The sequence below is a fragment of the Neofelis nebulosa genome, chromosome 11, assembly GCF_028018385.1.
Source record: "Neofelis nebulosa isolate mNeoNeb1 chromosome 11, mNeoNeb1.pri, whole genome shotgun sequence".
NCBI lineage: Eukaryota > Metazoa > Chordata > Mammalia > Carnivora > Felidae > Neofelis > Neofelis nebulosa.
This window is the reverse complement of record NC_080792.1, coordinates 48058305-48078801: the sequence shown is the minus strand read 5'-3', so window position 1 is coordinate 48078801 and position 20497 is coordinate 48058305. Positions and strand designations below refer to the sequence as shown.

Genomic DNA, 20497 nt, shown 5'->3' with positions numbered 1-20497 from the left:
CTTTATGTCTTTTGCTCATTTTCTAATTAGATTTGGACATGAGTGGGGTGGCATTTAAAAGTTTCCCCAGATGTTACTCAGATGCAGCTAAGTTTGGGAAGAAGCACTGCCTGGTAATAACCTATCTATGTAGGTATACTTTAAAGTTAAACTGTTACACCAGTGGTAACATTGAAATAGGTCTGTGTGGGCAGGACTGGCTCATTAAACATGTCCATAACCCAAGAGAAGAGAATTGGAAGTGTTTTCTGGGAGCTCAGGTTGTTTGCATATACTCACCACAGGGCTAGAAGAGTGTCTGAGAACTCCAGAGGATAATTCTAGAAACGTGGGCCAAATTCTTTCTACCTCACTATCATGTGTGCATGCGCGCACACACACACACACACACACACACACACACACATTTGTGCAAATGGTAATTCCCAGGTCCCTAACCTCAGGACTACTGAATCAGAAGTTTTGAGAATGGGGCCTAGAAATATGTATACGCATATCAAGTGGTTCCTATGCTCTCAAAAATGTGAGACCTATCAACTCAAGGGAGATCGGCGATCCCACTCTCTACTGCTGGAGTTTATCTCCAAGGCATGGGTGGGTGCCCTCCTACTATGAAATTCGTTTCAAGAGGAATGTCCATGAGTCCCTTTGGGGCACAGAGATGTGTGTTCATGTCCGGAACGTAGAGAACAGAGAGAGCAAGGGTAGTGTGCTTGCCTCCTTCCAAACTGGTCTTCCAGAAGTAGATCTCACATATTATCATACCCTTATGTTGAGAAGTAATCATGTGCGGTAACCAATAATGGTAACAATAACTAATATTTATGGAGCACTAATTATGTGCTAGGCTTCTCCCACACCCTAGCTCCCTCAATTCTTATAAAAACACAAAATGGGGGCGCCTGGGTGGCGCAGTCGGTTGAGCGTCCGACTTCGGCCAGGTCACGATCTCGCGGGCCGTGAGTTCGAGCCCCGCGTCGGGCTCTGGGCTGATGGCTCGGAGCCTGGAGCCTGCTTCAGATTCTTTGTTTCCCTCTCTCTCTGCCCCTCCCCCACTCACACTCTTTCTCTGTCTTTCTCTCTCTCAAAAATAAATAAACATTTAAAAAAATGGCTAAAATCTCCTTAAGAAATAGACTTCAGGGGCGCCTGGGTGGCGCAGTCGGTTAAGCGTCCGACTTCAGCCAGGTCACGATCTCGCGGTCCGTGGGTTCGAGCCCCGCGTCGGGCTCTGGGCCGATGGCTCGGAGCCTGGAGCCTGTTTCCGATTCTGTGTCTCCCTCTCTCTCTGCCCCTCCCCCGTTCATGCTCTGTCTCTCTCTGTCCCAAAAATAAATTAAAAAAAAAAAAAAATGTTGAAAAAAAAAAAAACACAAAATGGGGTTATTGTATTCTCTGTTTTGTGGAAGAGGAAACTGAAATTCAGAGAGGTCTTGTTACTTGCCCAAGGTCATAAAGCTAGTAGATGGTAGAACTATTTTTTCCTTCTGGAATTTCCCTTTATTTTTGTCCTTGGTTGACCCAAACTCCAGTTTTTTTTGTTCATTTGTTTTGGAGGACCTATTTGAAACTTCATTTAATAAAAAGAAGCTAAAAGAATATATAAATATATTTATATGGCCCTGAATTGCCTAACAGTCACCATTGGGGCAAATGGAACCAAAGCCACACTGAAGCTGTATTTCTTTTTTTTTTTTTTTAATGTTTTTATTTATTTTTGAGAGAGACAGAGCATGGGTAGGGGAGGGGCAGAGAGGGAGAGAGACACAGAATCCGAAGCAGGCTCCAGGCTCTGAGCTGTCAGCACAGAGTCCAATGCGGGCCTCAAACCCATGAACCTTGAGATCATGACCTGAACTGAAGTCAGACGCATAACCAACTGAGCCATCCAGGTGCCCCCTGAAGTTGTATTTCTAATTGTCTGGAATGGTACTGCGACAGGAATTGAAAACATCAAGCTGGTTCTAAATAGAGAGTGAAGCTCTTTGGGGCACCGAAGTGGTTATCTACTGTACAGTGTTAAAATGATTTCCATCCTGCTCTTCAGGAGCCTGTTATCATCAAGGGCAAAAAAAAAAAACAACCACGCCCTTTAAATAGACACTGGGGGTCTTGGCCTCTGTTTACACAGCCACCTTTACATGGCTGGTCCAAGTGAAAGCTCGTTTGTCCTCCAGCTGATGTTCTGAATCATCTTCAATGATTACCTCAGTTCTCTGAGCAGCTTTGACATAAATGATGTTTTCATAATATGCCTGGTCTCATTGTTCATAATCCCTGGTTACCTGCCACTTCATGTCTTCGAGCCTCAGGTAAGCTGACATATGGACACATGGGTGTGATGAACTGGTTTCCTCTTTTCCCTTCCCAGCTCTAAACCAAAAGCTTCCTTCAAGCCTCCTGGACTTTGGAGATCAAAAGAGGTTCCATAGAAAACAGAGCCTGAGGCAAAGCTTAGGGTGTGAGGCTTTATGGGGGAGCAGAGGAGTGAGGGAAAAGGGAAGGCTGTCTAGGAGAGAGTCAGGGAGCAAACGCGGGGTGATGAGTGACAATGCTGGCCACATGCCACAAAAACCACACCCAGTGCTGAGCCAACAGTACTCTGTGAGTAGGCCAAATGGAACCATCACATATTGGAATCGTCAGTCACCAGGGAGGCAGGGAGAAGAGCTCATCTGCCCATTCCCTCCATCTCCTGACTCTCATTGTTTGTTCAGAGCTGGGCTCAAAGGGATTCAGCCATCCCCCAGTTCTGGGCTGTCACCTGGCCCCTCCAAGCAGCGGTGGGGCAGCCATCTTGCATGGCCCCCAGCAAAGTGGCAAGGTGCTTCATGCGAGCAGTGGGAAGAGCCAGCGCCTCCGCAGGTCTCCTCAGGGAAGGCCTGCACTGCCATGCTGCTGTGGCTTCTGTGCGGTGGCCCAGCCCTCACAGTGGGAAGGCTGCGTCTGCAGATGGTGGCAGAGATAAGGCCACAGCGGGAAGCTTCCAGGGCCCAGGAGGCAGACAGTGCCAAGCAGCTCTGGAGAGGCACAAGACTCCAGTCAAATTCAAGTATCCTTTCCAATTCCAGTGTAATATTGGAGTATCACTTTGTGTTTTTGGCTGCAAGCCACAGGAACATAGTCTGGCTTTCTTAAGCCAGAAAGGAATATATTGGGTGTATGCATAAGAGCTTTCAGGGACTGAAGAGCAGGTCTTATGGAACAAGCAGCGAGAGCTACAATAAGCACTAGGTAGCGGAAACTGTGGCCCTACATCCCTGTCATGGTGGCATAACCCTCCTTCTACCACAGCCTAACATCACTGCCTCCCCATGAGGCCACACACCAACAGGCATGCCCCCAAATAGAAAAAGGGGGTTGATGCTTATTGTGACTTGAATAGTGTCCTCCCTCCTGAATTCATATGTTGAAGTTTTAACCTCCAGTGCCTCAAAAGGTGATCTTATTTAGAGATAGGGTCTTTGCAAAGGTAATGAAGTTAAAACAAGATCATTAAGGTGAGCCCTAATCGAATATGACTCATGTCCTTGTAAAAAGGGAAAGTTTGGACATTGAGACATGCATAGAGGGAAGACAATGTGAAGAGACATAGAAGATGGCCGTCTACAAGCCAGGGAGAAAGGCCTGGAATAGGTCCTTCCCTCACTACCCTCGGGAGGAACCAGCCCTACAGACACTTGATTTTGGATTCTGGCTTCCAGAACTGTGAGACAATACATTTCAGTTGTGTAAGCCACCAGTTTGTGGTTCTTTTTTTAATGGCAGCCCTAGAAAACTAATATAATGCTGGAGAGCCAAGGGAAGACAAAACCCCTCAGGAGTTTGTTGAACTCTTTTTAGATTGCTAAACGCTTTGATGTGCATCATCCTACCTGGCGGGGCTGACTTCATGCCAGGAGACCTGTACAGTCATGCAGCGCTCTGTTCTCAGAAGCACCTGGCACTCAGTTTAATGGCCAGCTGTTGCCATCTTAAAATTCTTAATAGTTTTTTTTTTTTTTAACAAGGAGCCACACGTTTGCATTTTGCACAGGCAAATGAAATGACAATCCTGTCAGGTAAACAGGGGATTTCTCATTATCCTCATTGAAGAAGACACTGCAGCAGAAAGAGGGTTAGCAGCTTGATCAAGGTCAACAGAATTACTCAGAGTTTGATCAGAAACTGAGGTTTCTAATGCAAAGACCTCTGTGTTCCATCCAATTTTGAGATTCTGCAACTCTAGACCTTATCTAAAAACAGAAAATTTGGAGCTAAAACCTTTACACAATTGCTTTGTCTTCACTCCATTACCTTGAGTAATGTTGAACACGTGAAACCAGGCTCACTACCTTCTCTATGGCCCTTGATGTCCCTGGCCTCCTACTTAAGAAGTGCCTCTACCAGCCTCAACTGATGGTATCATAGTTTCTGCTGGTCCTTTCTAGTCTACTTTTACTTATTTGTCTATTAGACACCATATCTCTGAAGAAGCAGAGTTCTTGCTGGCCTCCTGGCTGGGGTTAGACAGAAACTGCTGACCTCAGGCCACTGAATCTGTGCCCTTAGTCAAGGACCTAGAGAAAAACCTTCAAGAATCAACTGATGACCATCTTCTGTGGTTCTAGATATCAGCTCTTGGCTTTCCTGAGATAAACCAATCCCTCTAATCTGTGTAGATGGGAGTTTCATCATCTCTCCTGGTCTATCTTCTCTCTGTCCTCTCTCTGTCCTTACTTGACTCGTGGTTTTCCATCAGGCCAATGAACTTTGTCCCCTGATGCTCCTTTGATTTTCCTACCCTTTCTCCCAGCCCTGTTCTACTACAGTTTTCTAAGATTTTCAAGTCAGTTATATAATGAATGTCCTGAAGAAACATTTAATAAAGTTGCACTTCATTTACTCTTAGATTCCATGCAAATCGATCATTTTCCAAATCCACCAACATTTTTGGAAGAGGTACAAGGAGGTTTGGATTTTTTTTTAGTTTTCTTTACCACAGAATGAAACATTATTAGGGTGAGGTGCCCTGTAATTATATTTCGTTATTGTTTACTAATTCTCTGTGGTAGACATGAGTTTAAAAAAATTTTTTTAATGTGTATTTATTTTTTAGAGAGAGAGACAGAGCAAGCAGGGGAGGGGTAGAGAGAGAGGGAGACACAGAATCTGAAGCAGGCTGCAGGCTCTGAGCTGTTGGCACAGAGCCCGATGCAGGACTCGAACCCAAGAACTGCGAGATCATGACCTGAGCCGAAGTCCGATGCTCAACTGACTGAGCCACCCGGGGGCCCCTATGATAGACGGAAGTTTTGTGCTGACATTCCTTTCTTTGGAAAGAAATTCTCCATTCTGTGTGGGTCCAGTGGGGCTGTTAGCCAGGGTGCTCTACCCTCCTTGCTTTCTCCCCATATGGCCTACACTGGCCAATCAGAGTATTCTATCTTCTAGTGATTATGTCAGGAATTGCCATGTGACTCAAGCAGTGCCAGTCAGAATCATCCTTGACAATGGGTATATAGAACGTGAAGAGAGAAGGTCTCTTTTCCTGTAGGAGTGAGCAAGCCTGGAGACCAATGTTCATAGAAAAAAAATGCAAGTGGGGAGTAGGATCTAGATTCAGAGACTATCACTTGAGACGATCTTTCATGTTGGTTACTAGCTCATAGAGTCACAGAAATCGAGTTGACCAGCAGTCATTTAGAGTTATAAGGGCTGATAATGTTAGAGAAAACGGAAATCTGGCAGACAAGAGCCTTCATTGCTCATACCCTAGAGTGATGGCTCAAGATAAAGAATAGTACCAGTCTCAGGAATTTTTCCTTCCTTCCTTTTTTAATATATGAGGATTTGTGGGTCATTACAATGTCTGGGAAATGCTTCTGGCATTGGGAATCAGGAATTCTAGACTCTCGCATTGTATAGGTGGTCCTGTTACCTGCTCTCTCACTGAAAGTCAGAAAAAGGCCAACCTGTCAAGAGAAGAAGAGTCCTGGTGTCAATGAGTGATCGCATCTATCAAGCCCCACAAATGCCAGAGATCCAACTTCAGGCTGCACCTTTTCCATTTAAACCCAATTGATAGAAAGAGAACTTACAATTTCACCCACTAGAGAGTAACACATGATCTGGTTCTCTGCAATTGGCTCTCAGAAGTCTCTAGTCTTCTTCACATTAAATTAGCCCTTCATATTAAATCAGGTGAGCCTTCCATCTACCCACAAATATGACCATGTCATTCCCATGCCTAAATTCCCTACCAGCTCCTCATTGCCTGTGCACTCCCCAGCAAGGCATAGAAAGTCCTTGTGCCCTGACTCTAGCACAACTGTGGTGTTTGCAGATTTCATCTGTTTCGTATGTCCATGCCATTGCTCATGCTGGTCCCTTTACTAGGGATACATTTCCTGCCTCTTTTCCAGACTCAGCTCATTATCGTAATCCTCACAGGAAGCTATACAGGAATCCCCAGGTGGACCACTTTCCCACCGCCCCCACCTGCCATTGTCCCATAGCACACAGCATACACCTCTATCTTATGGCCATTTAATATTAGAGTTTCTGTTGGTATGTCTCTCTTCAGCAATTAGACCAGAAGATTCTCAGATTCGGGGGTTGTACCTTCTACAACTTCATCTTCCATAGCACTCAGCATACAAGGCTGGCACATAGTAGGTCCTTGAAAAACATGCCATTGAACTGAAGTAGACCTTGTTATAAATAAAATATGACAGTCTTTCTGATTAGCCAGTAATTAACTCCTCCTAGATAACTGGGATAACCTGTAATTTGTATGATGTGTCATTCCTGCAGTGAACCACTAGCTATGACTATATGTATTGTTACTGGACCCCAAGACCAGGTTCTTCAGTCTCAGTGTTATAGAAATGAACACTGAACTCGAGATAAAGGAAGCAGGTGGAGTTTATTAGAGATAGCTTGTATACAAAGGAGCCATCAAGAAAAAGGAATGTCGATCTCTGAAGGGGTAGTGTGCGAGGCTTATAAAGGCACTTTTCAAAGCGTTGGGGCTGGGAGTGGGACAGCATCCTTCAGTCCCGTGGTCCTTATCTTGTGGTTCTTACTTTTCAGTGGACACAATACAATCACAGGATGTCTTTCTCCATGGTCGACATACTTTTAAGACCTCTGGAAAATAAAAACACTGGTGCAAGCCGGCTTTAAATTGTTACTTCTAATTTTGCCCAGACAACCATTACACCCTAAAGGCTCTTATCTCTCATTTGATCACTTTCGCAGAAGAAGGGATTTGTCTCTAAGTGTATGGAAACTTTTAACCCCTGCCTCAGACCAGTGGCTTTACAGGAGTTAAGTCTCTCTTGTTTACCCTATATTGTCTCAGTATGACATTGTATGAAAAAGAGTTCTATTCAGGCAAATCGTTCTAAATTTGCTTGCATTACTTAATTGAACAAAGGAAAACAATAGAACCGCTATCTTAAGTCTGGAGGAATGAAAGCATTTTTTTTTTTTTAATTTATACAAGGCAGTTTTAGCTTCCCAGGCAAGTATGGTGGGGTGCAGAGATAGTAACATTGCTTGGAGGCAGAAGTGAGGGGCTGTCTACCAGCACTGGTTACCTTTTCAGAAAAGTAAGGGAACCAAGGTTGTTCCTGGACCCAGAAAGCTGATGTTCTTTGGTCTGGTTTTGGAAATGAAGGAACCCATCCCTATGGTATCTGGGCATCCAGTTCCCCATCTGCGGATATAGTCTGTGTTCTCCTTTTCCCTTTTCCGTCTCCCAGATCTCCTTGTTTTCTCTGTTTTTGTCTCTGAGAAGATGGCAGGGTGAAGAGGGTGAAGAGAAGTGAAAAAAATGTGTATTTTTAGCCATGACACAGCTGAATGTTCTGAGTCTTCTTTTACAACCACATTTAAAAATAAATGTCAAGAGTTAGGCTTTCAGTGATTTCTCAGTGTCCACATCCTCTTCCCTCCTTAATGGGGGCCTGTCTTCTTCTGACTGGTTACCCTCTGGATAATGTTGCTTTCAACTCCGGATATATAAATCACTAGCTGATGGGGTGCATACAGTTTAAGATGTTCTATAAAATGCCTTTCATTTAAAGGTCCAGGTACACACACCCCATCCTCAGTTTAATAATACAACTGTTCAGGGGTGCCTGGGTGGCTCAGTTGGTGAAGCATCTGACTACGGCTCAGGTCATGATCTCACGGTTCATGAGTTCGAGCCCCGCATCAGGCTTTGTGCTCACAGCTTAGAGCCTGAAGCCTGCTTTGGATTCTGTCTCTCTCTCTCTCTCTGCTCCTCCCCTGCTTGCACTCGGTCTCTCTCTCAAAAATAAATAAACATTAAAAAAAAACTTAAAAAAAATACACTGTTCATATACAACGATATCAAAATGATTTACCATCAAAATCACATGTTAGATTATGCTTTCAACTCAGTTACCGATGCAATATTTCTGCAACATACACAGAGAGTAGGAAATCAGGCCCACATACACAAACATGAGCAATGGGAGATATGCTTTCCAGGAATTTCCACCTGGGCAACTCCTCTTCATAGGGGTGTGTGAGGTTTGCTGACATTAGACCTGCCTGAGGTTCCGGTAAAATGCAGATGCCTGGGCCCCACCTGGGGTTTGGGAAATCAGATCATATAGCTGCCTGTCTTCAAAATACCTTTTAAATGTAAGCGATATTCTTTCTTACTTTTGGGAAGAGATGACGATGATCAAAATTTATTAGGGTGTGTGTGTACCCTCTCAGTCAGGCCTCCAGAAAATACTAGGTTTTACTGTAACAACTAGGACTTATCCACTATGTGCAACGAGACATATGGTTAAACCTTACTTCAACCCTCACTGGCTGCATGGCATTGGGAAAATTATCCAACCTCTTCATATTTATTTTCACACCTGTAAACTTAGGATAAAGCTCACCTTACGGGGTTACTTTAAGAATTAAGTAGAACAACATATGTAAAGTCTTAACGTAGCACCAGACATGTAGTGATGGCAGCCAGCAGCCATTTCTGATTTTTAGGGACGCTTCAAGATGAGGATTTGTGTTTTCATAACAAACTATGTTTTATTCTGCCCCAGATATGTGAAATCAAAGAAGCACACCACGAACTCCCTTCCCCCACTATTTTGAACCCTGCAGTTTAGAATGTCTTTTTAAATTCTTTTTAATGTTGATTTATTTTTGACAGGGGGGGGGAGAGAGAGAGAGAGAGAGAGAGAGAGAGAGAGAGAGAGAATGTGTGGGGGAGGGGCAGAGAGAGAGGGAGACACAGAATCCGAAGCAGGCTCCAGGCTCCCAGCTGTCAGCACAGAGCCCAACTTGGGGCTCAAACTCACGGACCGCGAGACAATGACCTGAGCCAAAGTCAGACACTCAAACGACTGAGCCACCCAGCTGCCCCTAGGGTGATTTTAAAAATTTTAAACAGCTTTATTATGATTTACATAGTGAAAAATTCACTACTTACAGCATATGATCCAATGGTTTTTACAAAGTTGTGCAATCATCACCACTATATAATTTTAGAACATTTCAAGATGAGTTTTTCGTGTGTGTGTGTGTGTGTGTGTGTTAGGGAAGCAGCTTGTTTCATAGAATCTTTTAAAAGAAGTATACAGTATTATATACTAGAATAGATATATCTTCCTTTACCTACCTTGGGAGACTACAAAAACTTTTTTTCTTAAGATACTATTTTTTTTTAATCTTTCAAATTCCTTTCTTTTGGAATTTTCTTCAAATTTTTATTCCCATTGTTTTAACTATCTCCAGTTGTGATGGATCTTCTTTTGAAGATAGATGTGAAAATGATCAACAATAGTGATTGGCTGGGGCACATGCGTGTCTCAGTCAGTTGGGTGACCCACTTTGGTTCATGTCATGATCTCACGGTTCGTGAGTTCGAGCCCTGCTCTGTTGGGCTCTGTGCTGACAGCTCGGAGCCTGGAGCTTGCTTCGGGTTCTGTGTCTCCCTTTCTCTCTGTTCCTCCCCTGCTCAGGCTCTGTCTCTGTCTCTGTCTCTCTCTCTGTCTTTCAAAAATAAATAAAGATTAAAAATTTTTTAAATAGTGATTGGCTCCCCTTGATGCCTAATGGGGGAACTGAAACTGGTTAATATTATTTGGGACTCAAAAATCAAGAACTGGCTATTAATTAGTGAGACAACTGTTCTGGTGTGGCCTGCAGACTAATTCTAAAGATGTAAAGAATCGACAAATTAGTAGAAAATCAGCATCTATCAGTGTATAAAATATGTTTTTTTGTACTCATTTAAGGAGGAAATCCAGGAATTAAATGGATCCTGACAAACTCTGTACCAAGGTCTACTATGGTACTTAAAATATTATATTATCGATGTGTATCTGGCTACATGTCTCATCTGCAGGGATGAGGGGGCTTGCAATATTTGTCTAAATATTGCTGGCACTTATCCCTCTTCTGACATGGTGGGAATACTCAATAAGTGCCCAATGAAAAAAACAGAGATTCAGGACACTCAGCTCCAGGATGTCCGTACATTTGCACAGGTAATACTTGTGTGGATTACTTGCATTGATAGAAAATTTTTTCTTCAGCTAGTTTCTTAAGTTACTGTGGGGAAGCCAGTGGCATTATGGGTTGGAACACCTGGATTGCTAATTTAGCCCCAGAGCAAAACACAAGTGACTTATAAGTAAGGCATTATTTTATATTAGTGACTCATCTTTCCTTGCAAAGATAAGAGCTGACTGCAAAACATGTTATACACGTAGGACATAAAAGATGCATTTTTACAATCTTCATGCCAAGTACTTGTTGATTTCCTTGTGTAGCCCTTCAGGTAGTGTCAAAACATACCAATGATAATTAAAACAGAGATAATTCAGATCCACACAAAGAACTCTGAAGCCTGGATATTATTCCTTTATGTTTTTTGTACATTCAGAAGTAAATCTGCACTGCTTTCTTGGGCTGCATAAATAATGGCAAAAATATACTGTTTATAGTAGAGATGGTTTAAATTAATCATCTCCATCTGATGCATCTGGTTATTCAAATGTACAGACTTTTTTGTAGCTGGATGTTTCAAGATTCTACCGTTGACAAGTAAATATATGGACAGAAGGATCAACTGACTCTAATTTATATTAGAAAACTAATTGCATGGATTAGATAATATCTTGCCATTATAGTTTACAAAACACATGCCCACTCTTTCATTTACTGGCCTTGAAGGCACTGATTGTCTTCATGTTATAAATGGGAAAACGAAGGCTAAAAGAGGTGAAGTAAAATTGCCCTCGGTCACAAAGTTAATGCCCTGCAGCACCAGAATCATAATCTATGATTTAGACTCCTGGCACAATCCCCTTTCCCCCGTATTTCCAACTCACCCCCTTGGTAGTTCAACCTTACCATACAACTTACGTACAGGGGTTGAGTGCCTATTACATGCTCTAGACAGTCTAGGGAATCTGACTACACTTTAAGATTTGGAAACAAATCCACTCTGAGAAGCAAATGTCAGTGCTGCTGCTTCCACCCAAAATAGATTCACATATGTGGTTAGGTGAACAGAAAGGTATCTCTTCCTTTCTCCTTCAGTCAGGGAAAACTGGGATATGCTATTTGTTATCAGTTAATGTAGGAAAGGGTTCATAACATCTTAGCATAATAAGGCCAGGATGGTCAGTAAGAAGTAAGGTAAAGTTCCATGGGCAGAAGGAAAATCACTTTCTTTTTGAGACAAAAATGGAAATTCCAGATTGAAATGAATCATAGTGGCAAGGTAAGTTTGGTTTGAGAAGCTCCAGGAGAAAACCCACCAGTGCACCGAATGGAGCCTCCTGTACCTTTTGACACCTTTCCCTGCCCTCATCAATAGATGCTCATTTGCCTCATATCCCAGGGACTCAGCTGACCCAGACCTTGAAATCAGAGACAGCGTCTTTACAGAGCGACAATTAGTGGACAAAGAAGTCATAGACATTCACCATAGGCTGCAAAATGCACAAATCCTGAGAAGGTACCAAGGGAGAGGGAGGCTTGATTATTTCTGTAAGGACCAGGGAGGGTGGCAGATCTGGGGAACAGCCAATATCAGCAAAAAGCAAGGAGGCAGGTTAAATGCAAGGGATGCAGAAGGAAATGCAAAGGAATGGGAAGGAAGAAAGAGAGGGAAAGAGAGAAAACCCCTCTGAGGACCAAGAGAGGAGTGGTACTCCCCACTCAAACACATCCCAATCCAGGACTCGAGTGGGAGGCCTTGCTGCTTGTGCTGCCCAGGGGAGGTAAGCAACTGGAGGAAGGACATGATGCCTCCTTCCCCAGTCGTGTCCCTGAATCTATACAGCAGCAGAGCAATGATCTCACCTCCTGCAAACACCTGCTTAAACCCATAGTATGTCCATCAGGTATATAGTTTGGGGAAAAGCAGATGAAGAGGTGCCCAGTCTGAAGGGGATGGCTTCTTGCTGCGTGGTCACCACTGTGGTCTCCAGGGTGGCCTGAGTATCTTGTCAGAGGCATCCACCCACCCTGCTGGAGAAACAGCCAGGTGGATCCCCTTGGGTCTACCACGTGCTCCTCTCCTTAGAAGCCAGCCAGTGACTCCCCCTGTGGACAGAAAAGAAGGAATCGGCTGTATAGTTTTACATGTCGACCCTTGACCTGGTTTGCTTTCTAATGAAAAGCAGTTAACTAAATCTTGCCCCACCTTCTGTAGAGTAAAAGGGCTGAGTTTGATAGCAAAGCTAGCATAACAAGAAAACGCAGTGACATTAATTTCCCAGCTCTCCTCCATTTTAGAATTCCAGACATTCTGGGAACCTGTATTTATTTCAACTGATAGTGTAGGTTTACAAAAAGATACATTAAGGTATGGTTATTAGCACTACTAAAAAAATGTTAATATAATCGAAGCGCACACAACAAAATTTTCTTAAAATATATAGTCTCTAGATGTATTTAAAATGTAATTCCAAAAACTCAAAACATGTTTAGAAAGACAAGAGTAAGGAATGTTATTAGTTGTCCCTCTGACACCCGTTTCCTACCTTCCTTTTCCTCATAGACCTAGAGTTTCCCAACCATGGAGTTTGGGTGGAATGGGTCTACCTCCAAATCCCTGGAGGGGGCTCTCATTGGTTTATGATCTTGTCTTAATGAACCATTTCCTCCTAACTACATTGATTGGTTCAAGAATGAGCATGTGAAAAAGCACCTGGCCAATGAAATTCAATTAGGGGATTTGGAGTTAAGCATTGAAAAAGGAAGCAGGTAGACCTAGAAAGCTTCCAGCTGTTTGGGGACCAGGAGAGAAGGGCCTAAGTAAGAGTAGGCCCACCAAGTACCAACGTGGCAAAGTGGAGGGGTGGAAAGGTGAAGAAACTGGGTCCAAGTGACAGTTTTGCAGCCCTGGTACAACCTCATTTTGGGGAATCCTTTTCATGAACCAATACATTTACTTTTCTGGGCCATTTGGGTCCGATTTTTCTGTTACTTGCAACCAAGGTAACTTACAAAACATCTACCATGTGAAAAGTAAGACATCTAAAACTGCTCACTAATCCTTTGGGCTTGGGAGTTTCATTTTCCCAATGAAATCTCATGAACCACAAACTCACAGGACAATACCCACAGGAGGTGTGTAGAAAGGAAATCAGCTTTCCGTCCATCTGAGAGCTTTTCATTTCCTCTCTCTTTCCCTTAGTCTCCTTTTCTCCTCTCTCCTTCGAAAAGGACCACTGGGTAAATCCTCTTAGGCTGAAGCCAAATGCACTGCAGACTGCCTTAGTCCTACAAAAGGGTGCAGTGAATCTTACAATTTCAAGTATAGGGTGCCCTAACGTCTTGGTGATCTAGATTTTCCCTTCCTTTTGTAGGTAATACACACCATGACCTCTTAAGTATCCATCATTATCTGCTGTTGCTATATAGTGAAGAAAACACAATCAACCTTAATTCCCTGCCTGCCAGCTAAACCTTGGACAGGTGTCAGTACCAACTACAGCTACCACAGGTATAATTACTGGTTCACGTATTGCCTCTCTTCAGGGTGGTGAGGCCCATTTTGAATCCTCTTTGTATCCCTCATTGTCAAGCAAATATTTGAAAATGTCCGTTTATGATGCAGCTGCTAATCTAATTATGGTATTTGGTTGGGTCCAATTTGGCATACATCTGGTGTATATTACAAGGTACACTTATCCTCTATCCACATCACCTTTTATGGGGCACGGAGCAGTTGCACTGGATCTTGCCCCAATCATTCAACAGCTAAATTTCGCTAAGTCTGTGTAACCATTGGTGCTAGGTTTCTGAGACAGATTGCTTTAAATTTGCTCATCCCTTCCCCCACCACATTCTCAGCTGCAGGGCCCCAGATACAACTTGTTAATGCCCACAGGATTATCAATTCCTTGATTTCCCCCTTCAGAAATAGGGACACAGAGAACCTTGCTTGGTTGAACTTGGCTGCCTTTTCCAGTTGGGGGAGGGGGGGTACCGGCTATCTGCTAGGTTTGGTATTGCCCTCTTGGCTGCTCTCCCTTGTTGACTAGATTGTTTCAGGGTTAGAGAGGGTAGATGGTTCCACAGATCCAAAGTACAGGAAGCTTATAAGCACTGGGCACGTTGTCAGCTCTGGTTACCAATGGCAATGTGTGACCAGGGAACACTCTCTGGCAAGAGCCCCATGGCCAGTACAGTACCTAGGACATGCGTTAGATGTCCCTGCCCAGTAAAACACACACACACACACACACACACACACACAATTAAAGAACACCTGGGCAGCTCTGTCAGGATCTGGCACCCAGTGCTGGTTCCATGGAACATAACTCTTAGCATCCATTCTCATGATTAATATTGTTCAAACCTCAAAGAAATGTTACTTGTCTCTTGCTCAATGTCCTAAAAACAAAGGTTACAGGCTATGAATGCCATGTAGAATTGTGGCACTGCTGATATTTGAGACTAACACTATTTTAAATCCAAGAGTACCTGGATTTTTTTTTGGATTAAAAAAACCTGGCAGATTTGTCAAGTCCTTCTCAGATCACATGAATGCAGTGATTCCTGTATTACAAAGTATTGTTCCCCAGAGGTGAGAATCAGCCATTTTCTTCCTTCTTTTGATATTCCAATTTGTGACTCCAGATGTACTCAAGAATTAGCATGGTGTTCTAAGAATTACACATGACAGCCAAGGAATGACAGCAATTCACATTACTCTTAAATGTGTATATATAAATGTGGGAAATACTATATTGGTTTAGATACATACTCTTGTAAGGGATGGCATGCATCACAGAATAAGCGATAGCAACTTGTATGATGAAATAAAATTGTTTTGGTAATATCTTCTGTGGTAATTTATCATATCATGTGACCTCATTATAATGCTGGATGTGATATGTTCCTGAGTTATCTCTAAACCTGAATATCGCTTTACTTTTTAAAAACGATTTCAGTTTTAAATGCTTCAGCAGAGCAGTTTCTCCAAATTGAAATTAATAAACCACACTCTAAGAACTACAGTGATTTAAGAAAGGTGGTCTGACTTGACATTAAGAACGTAAATTTGATTGCCATAACACATATAGTGACTTTGCTAAAATAAAAGTGAAGAAGAGAAATCTATGGAAAAACAAAAATTACTTGTGAATTGTTTGTCTTTATAATATTACCCACGCACACATTATTACCAGCCCACCATCAGAACAGTCAGACATATGCCATAATGACTAAGTTCTGTCATCTTTGACATTTTACTGATATTCGGTCATATAATAAACCCTAGCTTTATACTTATTTTTCTGTTTCATTGGTTTGAAAGTATAATTGCCAGGGTTATAATAGAAAACACCTGAAGAGCTTAATTGATAAGCTTTAAATATTTAGGTGTACGCCACATTGGCCTCCATTCGTCCTCTTGCCCCATCTCGCAGATATTGGCGGCGGCCAGAGAAGGTGCGAACCAGGATCCGGGATCCTCTCCGCTCCCGCTCAGCGCTGGGCTCCCGGCTGAAGTCCGGCAGGTGCCCTGGGGCCCCGCCCCCGCCGCCCACCTCCTCGGGGATTGGCTACCTTGGGCTAGGGGGCGGGCCCAAGATCCGTTTAAAGTTGGGGGTCGTGGGCGCCAGCAGCGTTGGGTTTCCTGCGCTGGGGGTCAGAGGTGTGAGTGCCGGGTGCGTCCAGGTAGTCTCCAGCCGCGCGCTCTCGCTGCATCCAAGGCGGAGTTCCCAGTTCCCTTTGCAACCCGCCTGTTTCCGCGCGACCCCCGGCTTGGCTCTTTTGCAAGAAAGAGTCAAAGTCCGGGCCTCGGTGCCTCGCGAGTGTCCGAGCAGGCTTGGCGCGCTGGCCCAGGGCGGCGAGGCACACGTGCGGGCGGGGTGGCGACCCGGGTCGAGAGGGACCCCGGCGGCGTGCGGGGGCTGCAGGAAGCAGGGGCGGCGGCCGCGCGGGCCCCGTCTCGGCGGGGTGAGAGACACCCGGAAACGGATTCCTCTTGGGTGCCCGCGCGAGGCGGGCGTCTCGCAGGGAGCGGGAGGAGCAGGCGGGCGGGCGGCTGCTGAGTAATCCCCGCGGCGGGCGGCGGCGGCGGCGGCCTGGGCGCTCACGTCCCCGGCCGCGCTGCAGCCGGCCCGGCTCCTCCCCCCTCCCCCGGCCCGCCCCGCCCCACGCCGCCCCTCCCCCGCCCCGCTCGGCTGCGCGGCGCTCCGGGCAGGTAGAGCCGGGCTCCGGGCGCGCGGGGGCCGCAGCAGCTGCCGCCCCACCTCTCCTCGGCCCTGCGCACAGCCTCGCGCGCCCATGGCCGGCTCGGAGCAGCAGCGGCCGCGGCGGCAGGACGACAGAGACTCGGCCGCGGCGGCGGCGGCGGCGCCCCTGCAGGACGCGGAGCTGGCCCTGGCCGGCATAAACATGCTGCTCAACAACGGCTTCAGGGAGTCGGACCAGCTTTTCAAACAATACAGGTGACCGACGCGCCCGCCTCCCCCGCCCCGGCCACGCGCCCCTCGGGGCCGGCTCGCGCGCTGCAATCCGCCGCGGGCCCCAGAAGCCTCCTCCCCCTCCCGTCGGTCACTAATCCTCCCCGGCCCCGGTGCCTGGGTCGCCTCCCTCGGCCTGCGCTGCAGCCGGCGCTTCTGCGCCTTTGTCACATCGCCCCTTTCCACCCCCGCCCCGTTGTCCTTTCCTTGCGCGGGACCCGCCACCCGTCCCCCCTCGCTCCTGCGGTCTCTCCTCACTTTCTCGCTCCCCGCCCCCCCAGAGGGGCACCCAGTGCTTGTCCGCTTCTCTCTCGCGGGTCGCCTTCCCGCCGCCGGGTCCGGAGCCCGTTGGCTTGGGACCTGGGACCGGATGCGATTGGAGGCAGCTGGGAGCCTCAAACTCGCAGTGTTGTGCCCGAGCAGCCTTTGTGACACGGAGCACACCAGCTGCCTCGTGCCGGGTTCTGGTGCCTCGCGTTACTTCGCATCATCGTGCATCTTAGATGCTTCTCTTGTTTGAAAACAGATAAACGCGTAACTGCCTGGCAGTGCAGGAATTAAAAAGAAAACTCGGCCGAACTCGGCTTGCGCCCCTCTCTCTGCCTGTCTTCTAGAACTCATTCCTCAAAATGAGTTGCTAATGCCTTTCAAGCGAGTGTGTTTATGATGGACTTGTCTAACTTTAAGAAAATGGAGGGATTGTAAATATACGTAAGCGTGGAAGGAAGAACACGTGTGCTCAGTTAATTGCTTTCTTAAAATCCGCCTTCTAAAAAATGAAAGAACTGAAATCTGGTTGTCTCCTGCGAGTGGGAGGAGCCTTCAGTTTCATTGGGGACCCAAAGCATCTACTTTCTGGTTCAGGAAACAAGTTTGTGATTTGCCCAGTCTCAAGGATGTTGATTAGCAGCTTCCCTGTAGGTGTTTAGGAGCCATATGCGTCACACTTCTTAAGACCTGAGTGGCTTGGTAGGAATAAGGGACCGATGTGTGTCCGTGGTTAAGAGCCACAGTCTGTGAGAGGAAGGATACAGTCAGGTATCTGACGTCAGGCACCTGATGTTTTCACACTTCACGGACTGGTGGTTCTATGGTTGGGCTTTCACTTCTTAATGGCAAAGCAGATATCTCACAACAATAAACTTTATCCTAAAGATAGTTTACCGTTAGATCACTTTTTTAATAAAAAATCTGAAAGTGGAAACAACTTGGCTTTACTCAGGACCCTTTGTTTTTAAAGCGTACCAGTCTGATTTCAGTCTGAGAATGTACATTTTTTAAAAAGTGTATGATTGACATAGTGCTCTGATTTTTTTTTTTTTTTTTTTTTTTTTTTAAAGACTACCAGTTTGTGGTGTAGGAGAGGGCTGGGGAAAGCCTGAGTCAAGTTTACTCCTTAGCTGCTGCTGATCAAGATACAGTGCTTGCATATTTCAATACTTATTGCTTTGAAATGTTCTGTTACTGGTTTTAGTCATCTTTTTTTCCCCCAAACTTCTTTAGTGTACTTAAATAGTACTTGTAGGTTCTGGTATATTGAAAGCATTAAATAAGGCAAAAATACTGTTACCCAGACAATTTTATGTGCTCCTAGCAGAGGGCGGATTCTGAGTGATAGGAAATTTATTTTTTCACAGAAACAGATATGCACCTAGGAAACAGTTCCTCTGTGGGTGAGTGTGTTGGGGGTGGAGGAGGGGGAAGGTGTCCAGGGAAGATTTACAGTATATAGACAGGAGCTGTCTACTCGGGTTTTGAAATAGGAATTGAAAATGAAAACAAACTATTGTAGTCTCTTTTTTCTTGCCAGGCACGGTGCTGGGCTCATTCCTTTATATTCTTACTATTCTAGGGACAACAAAAAGGTGAGCTGTATTTTCATCATGCTAATTTTATTACGAGGGGCTTGAGTCTCTGTGTTTAGCAAGGACCAGGCCACAAGCACAGTGGTTCTAAATCAGGGCTCTTTTCCTTATCTCATTTGGCCTGTCTCACTAAAATTACTATACAGTTGACTGTTGAGTAACAGGGGTTTGAACTGCATGGGTCTACTTCTATGTGGATTTTTTTAATACTGTAAGTATATTTTCACTTGTGATTTTTCTTAACATATTTTCCCCCTCTAGCTTACTTTGCTACAAGAATACAGTATGTAACACATAGAATATGCAAAATATTGGCTATCGGTAAGGCTTCTGGTCAGTGGTCTTGCTACTAGCAGTTAAGCTTTCGGGGAGTCAGAAGTTACATATGGATTTTTGACTGCACAGGGGTTTGATGCCCCTGACCCCAACATTGTTCGAGGGTCAACTGTATCTTGATTTGCCCTCTGACCTTATTTTCCAGAAATTTAAGCTTTTGAAGGGCTGGACAGTGGTAGCATTATCCCATCAGCTTTCCCTTGAATCATCCATTTTGTGACGTGGGAAAGCCTTGCACGCTTGCCACTTCCCACATGTGCTGCTGATCCAGATTTTAGAGAACACAATTGTGTACAGGTGTGGTTGTGGACCAGCGTCCTGCAACCAAGGTTGTAACTGTAGTTTTGCTACTTTTCTAGGTGCTGACTCAAAATTTGCTTCCTTATAAAATGGGAGTAGCGCACATCATAATGTGGTCGTTAGGATTAAAAATAATCCATGGTAGCTGACATGGTGTAAGCTCTCAGTAAACACGAGCTAGCTTTATACTTGATGCCTTCTCCACAACTGTGCCTTCTTTTCTTTTTTCTTTTTTTATGCTTTTTTATTTTTGAGAGAAAGAGACAGAGTGTGAGCAGGAGAGGGGCAGAGACAGAGGGAGACACAGAATCTGAAGCAGGCTCCAGGCTCTGAGCTGTCAGCACAGAGCCTGTCGTGGGGCTCGAACCCATAAACCTTGAGATCGTGACCTGAACCAAAGTATGACGCTTAACCGACCAAGCCACCCAGCCACCCTGTGCTTCCTTCTTGATGACATAGTTTGAGTAGAGGGAAAAATGTCCTGTATGCAGGTAACTTTTATATTTAAGGTTAGCCTCACATAGTGCATATGAGAGATTTAGATCCTACTATGTTAGTGGAAAACTGCTGTTCCAAAGTTGAATGGCCTGCTGGAAAACTCAGCAGTGACTTTATTGTAAGTATTCCAGGAGCACCTCCACCTGCTCTTTCCAGAGCAATTTGGTTTTCTCCTTTGTTAGGATTATGTTCTCACAGAAGACCATCCTTTCCCTACAAGTAAACCTTCCAAAATCCTACTACAGTTTAACAATAAGACTATTTTGTATCTGGTGTGACAATGTTCTTAAGGTCATTTTCTCATGCTACATTACTGGGATGATAAGTTTCAGCAACAGCTATGGAATGAGAAATGGTTACTTCATAGAAACTGATTATCATGAAGGCCATTCTGAATTAGTCAAAAGTCTGGATTGTGTCATTTAGATATCGCAGATCCAGGAATTAGAAATAAATGCACAGTAGAGCCTTTCTTTTGAGCTGTAAGAGGCTCGGTAGTTGGGATTCAAAGTGTAACTGTTACTTCTATTGTAA

At 44.8% G+C, this 20497-nt stretch overlaps 1 protein-coding gene across 1 annotated transcript in view; it reads left to right on the top strand.

The window, feature by feature from the left end:
- Positions 1 to 16785: 16785 nt before the first annotated feature.
- Positions 16786 to 20497, top strand: part of TTC39C (tetratricopeptide repeat domain 39C) — a 108154-nt gene continuing 104442 nt past the window's right edge. Inside the window, exon 1 of the mRNA XM_058692482.1 lies at positions 16786 to 16949. Within this exon, the coding sequence (XP_058548465.1) occupies positions 16786 to 16949 (164 nt within the window). The remainder of the gene's footprint in view (positions 16950 to 20497) is intronic.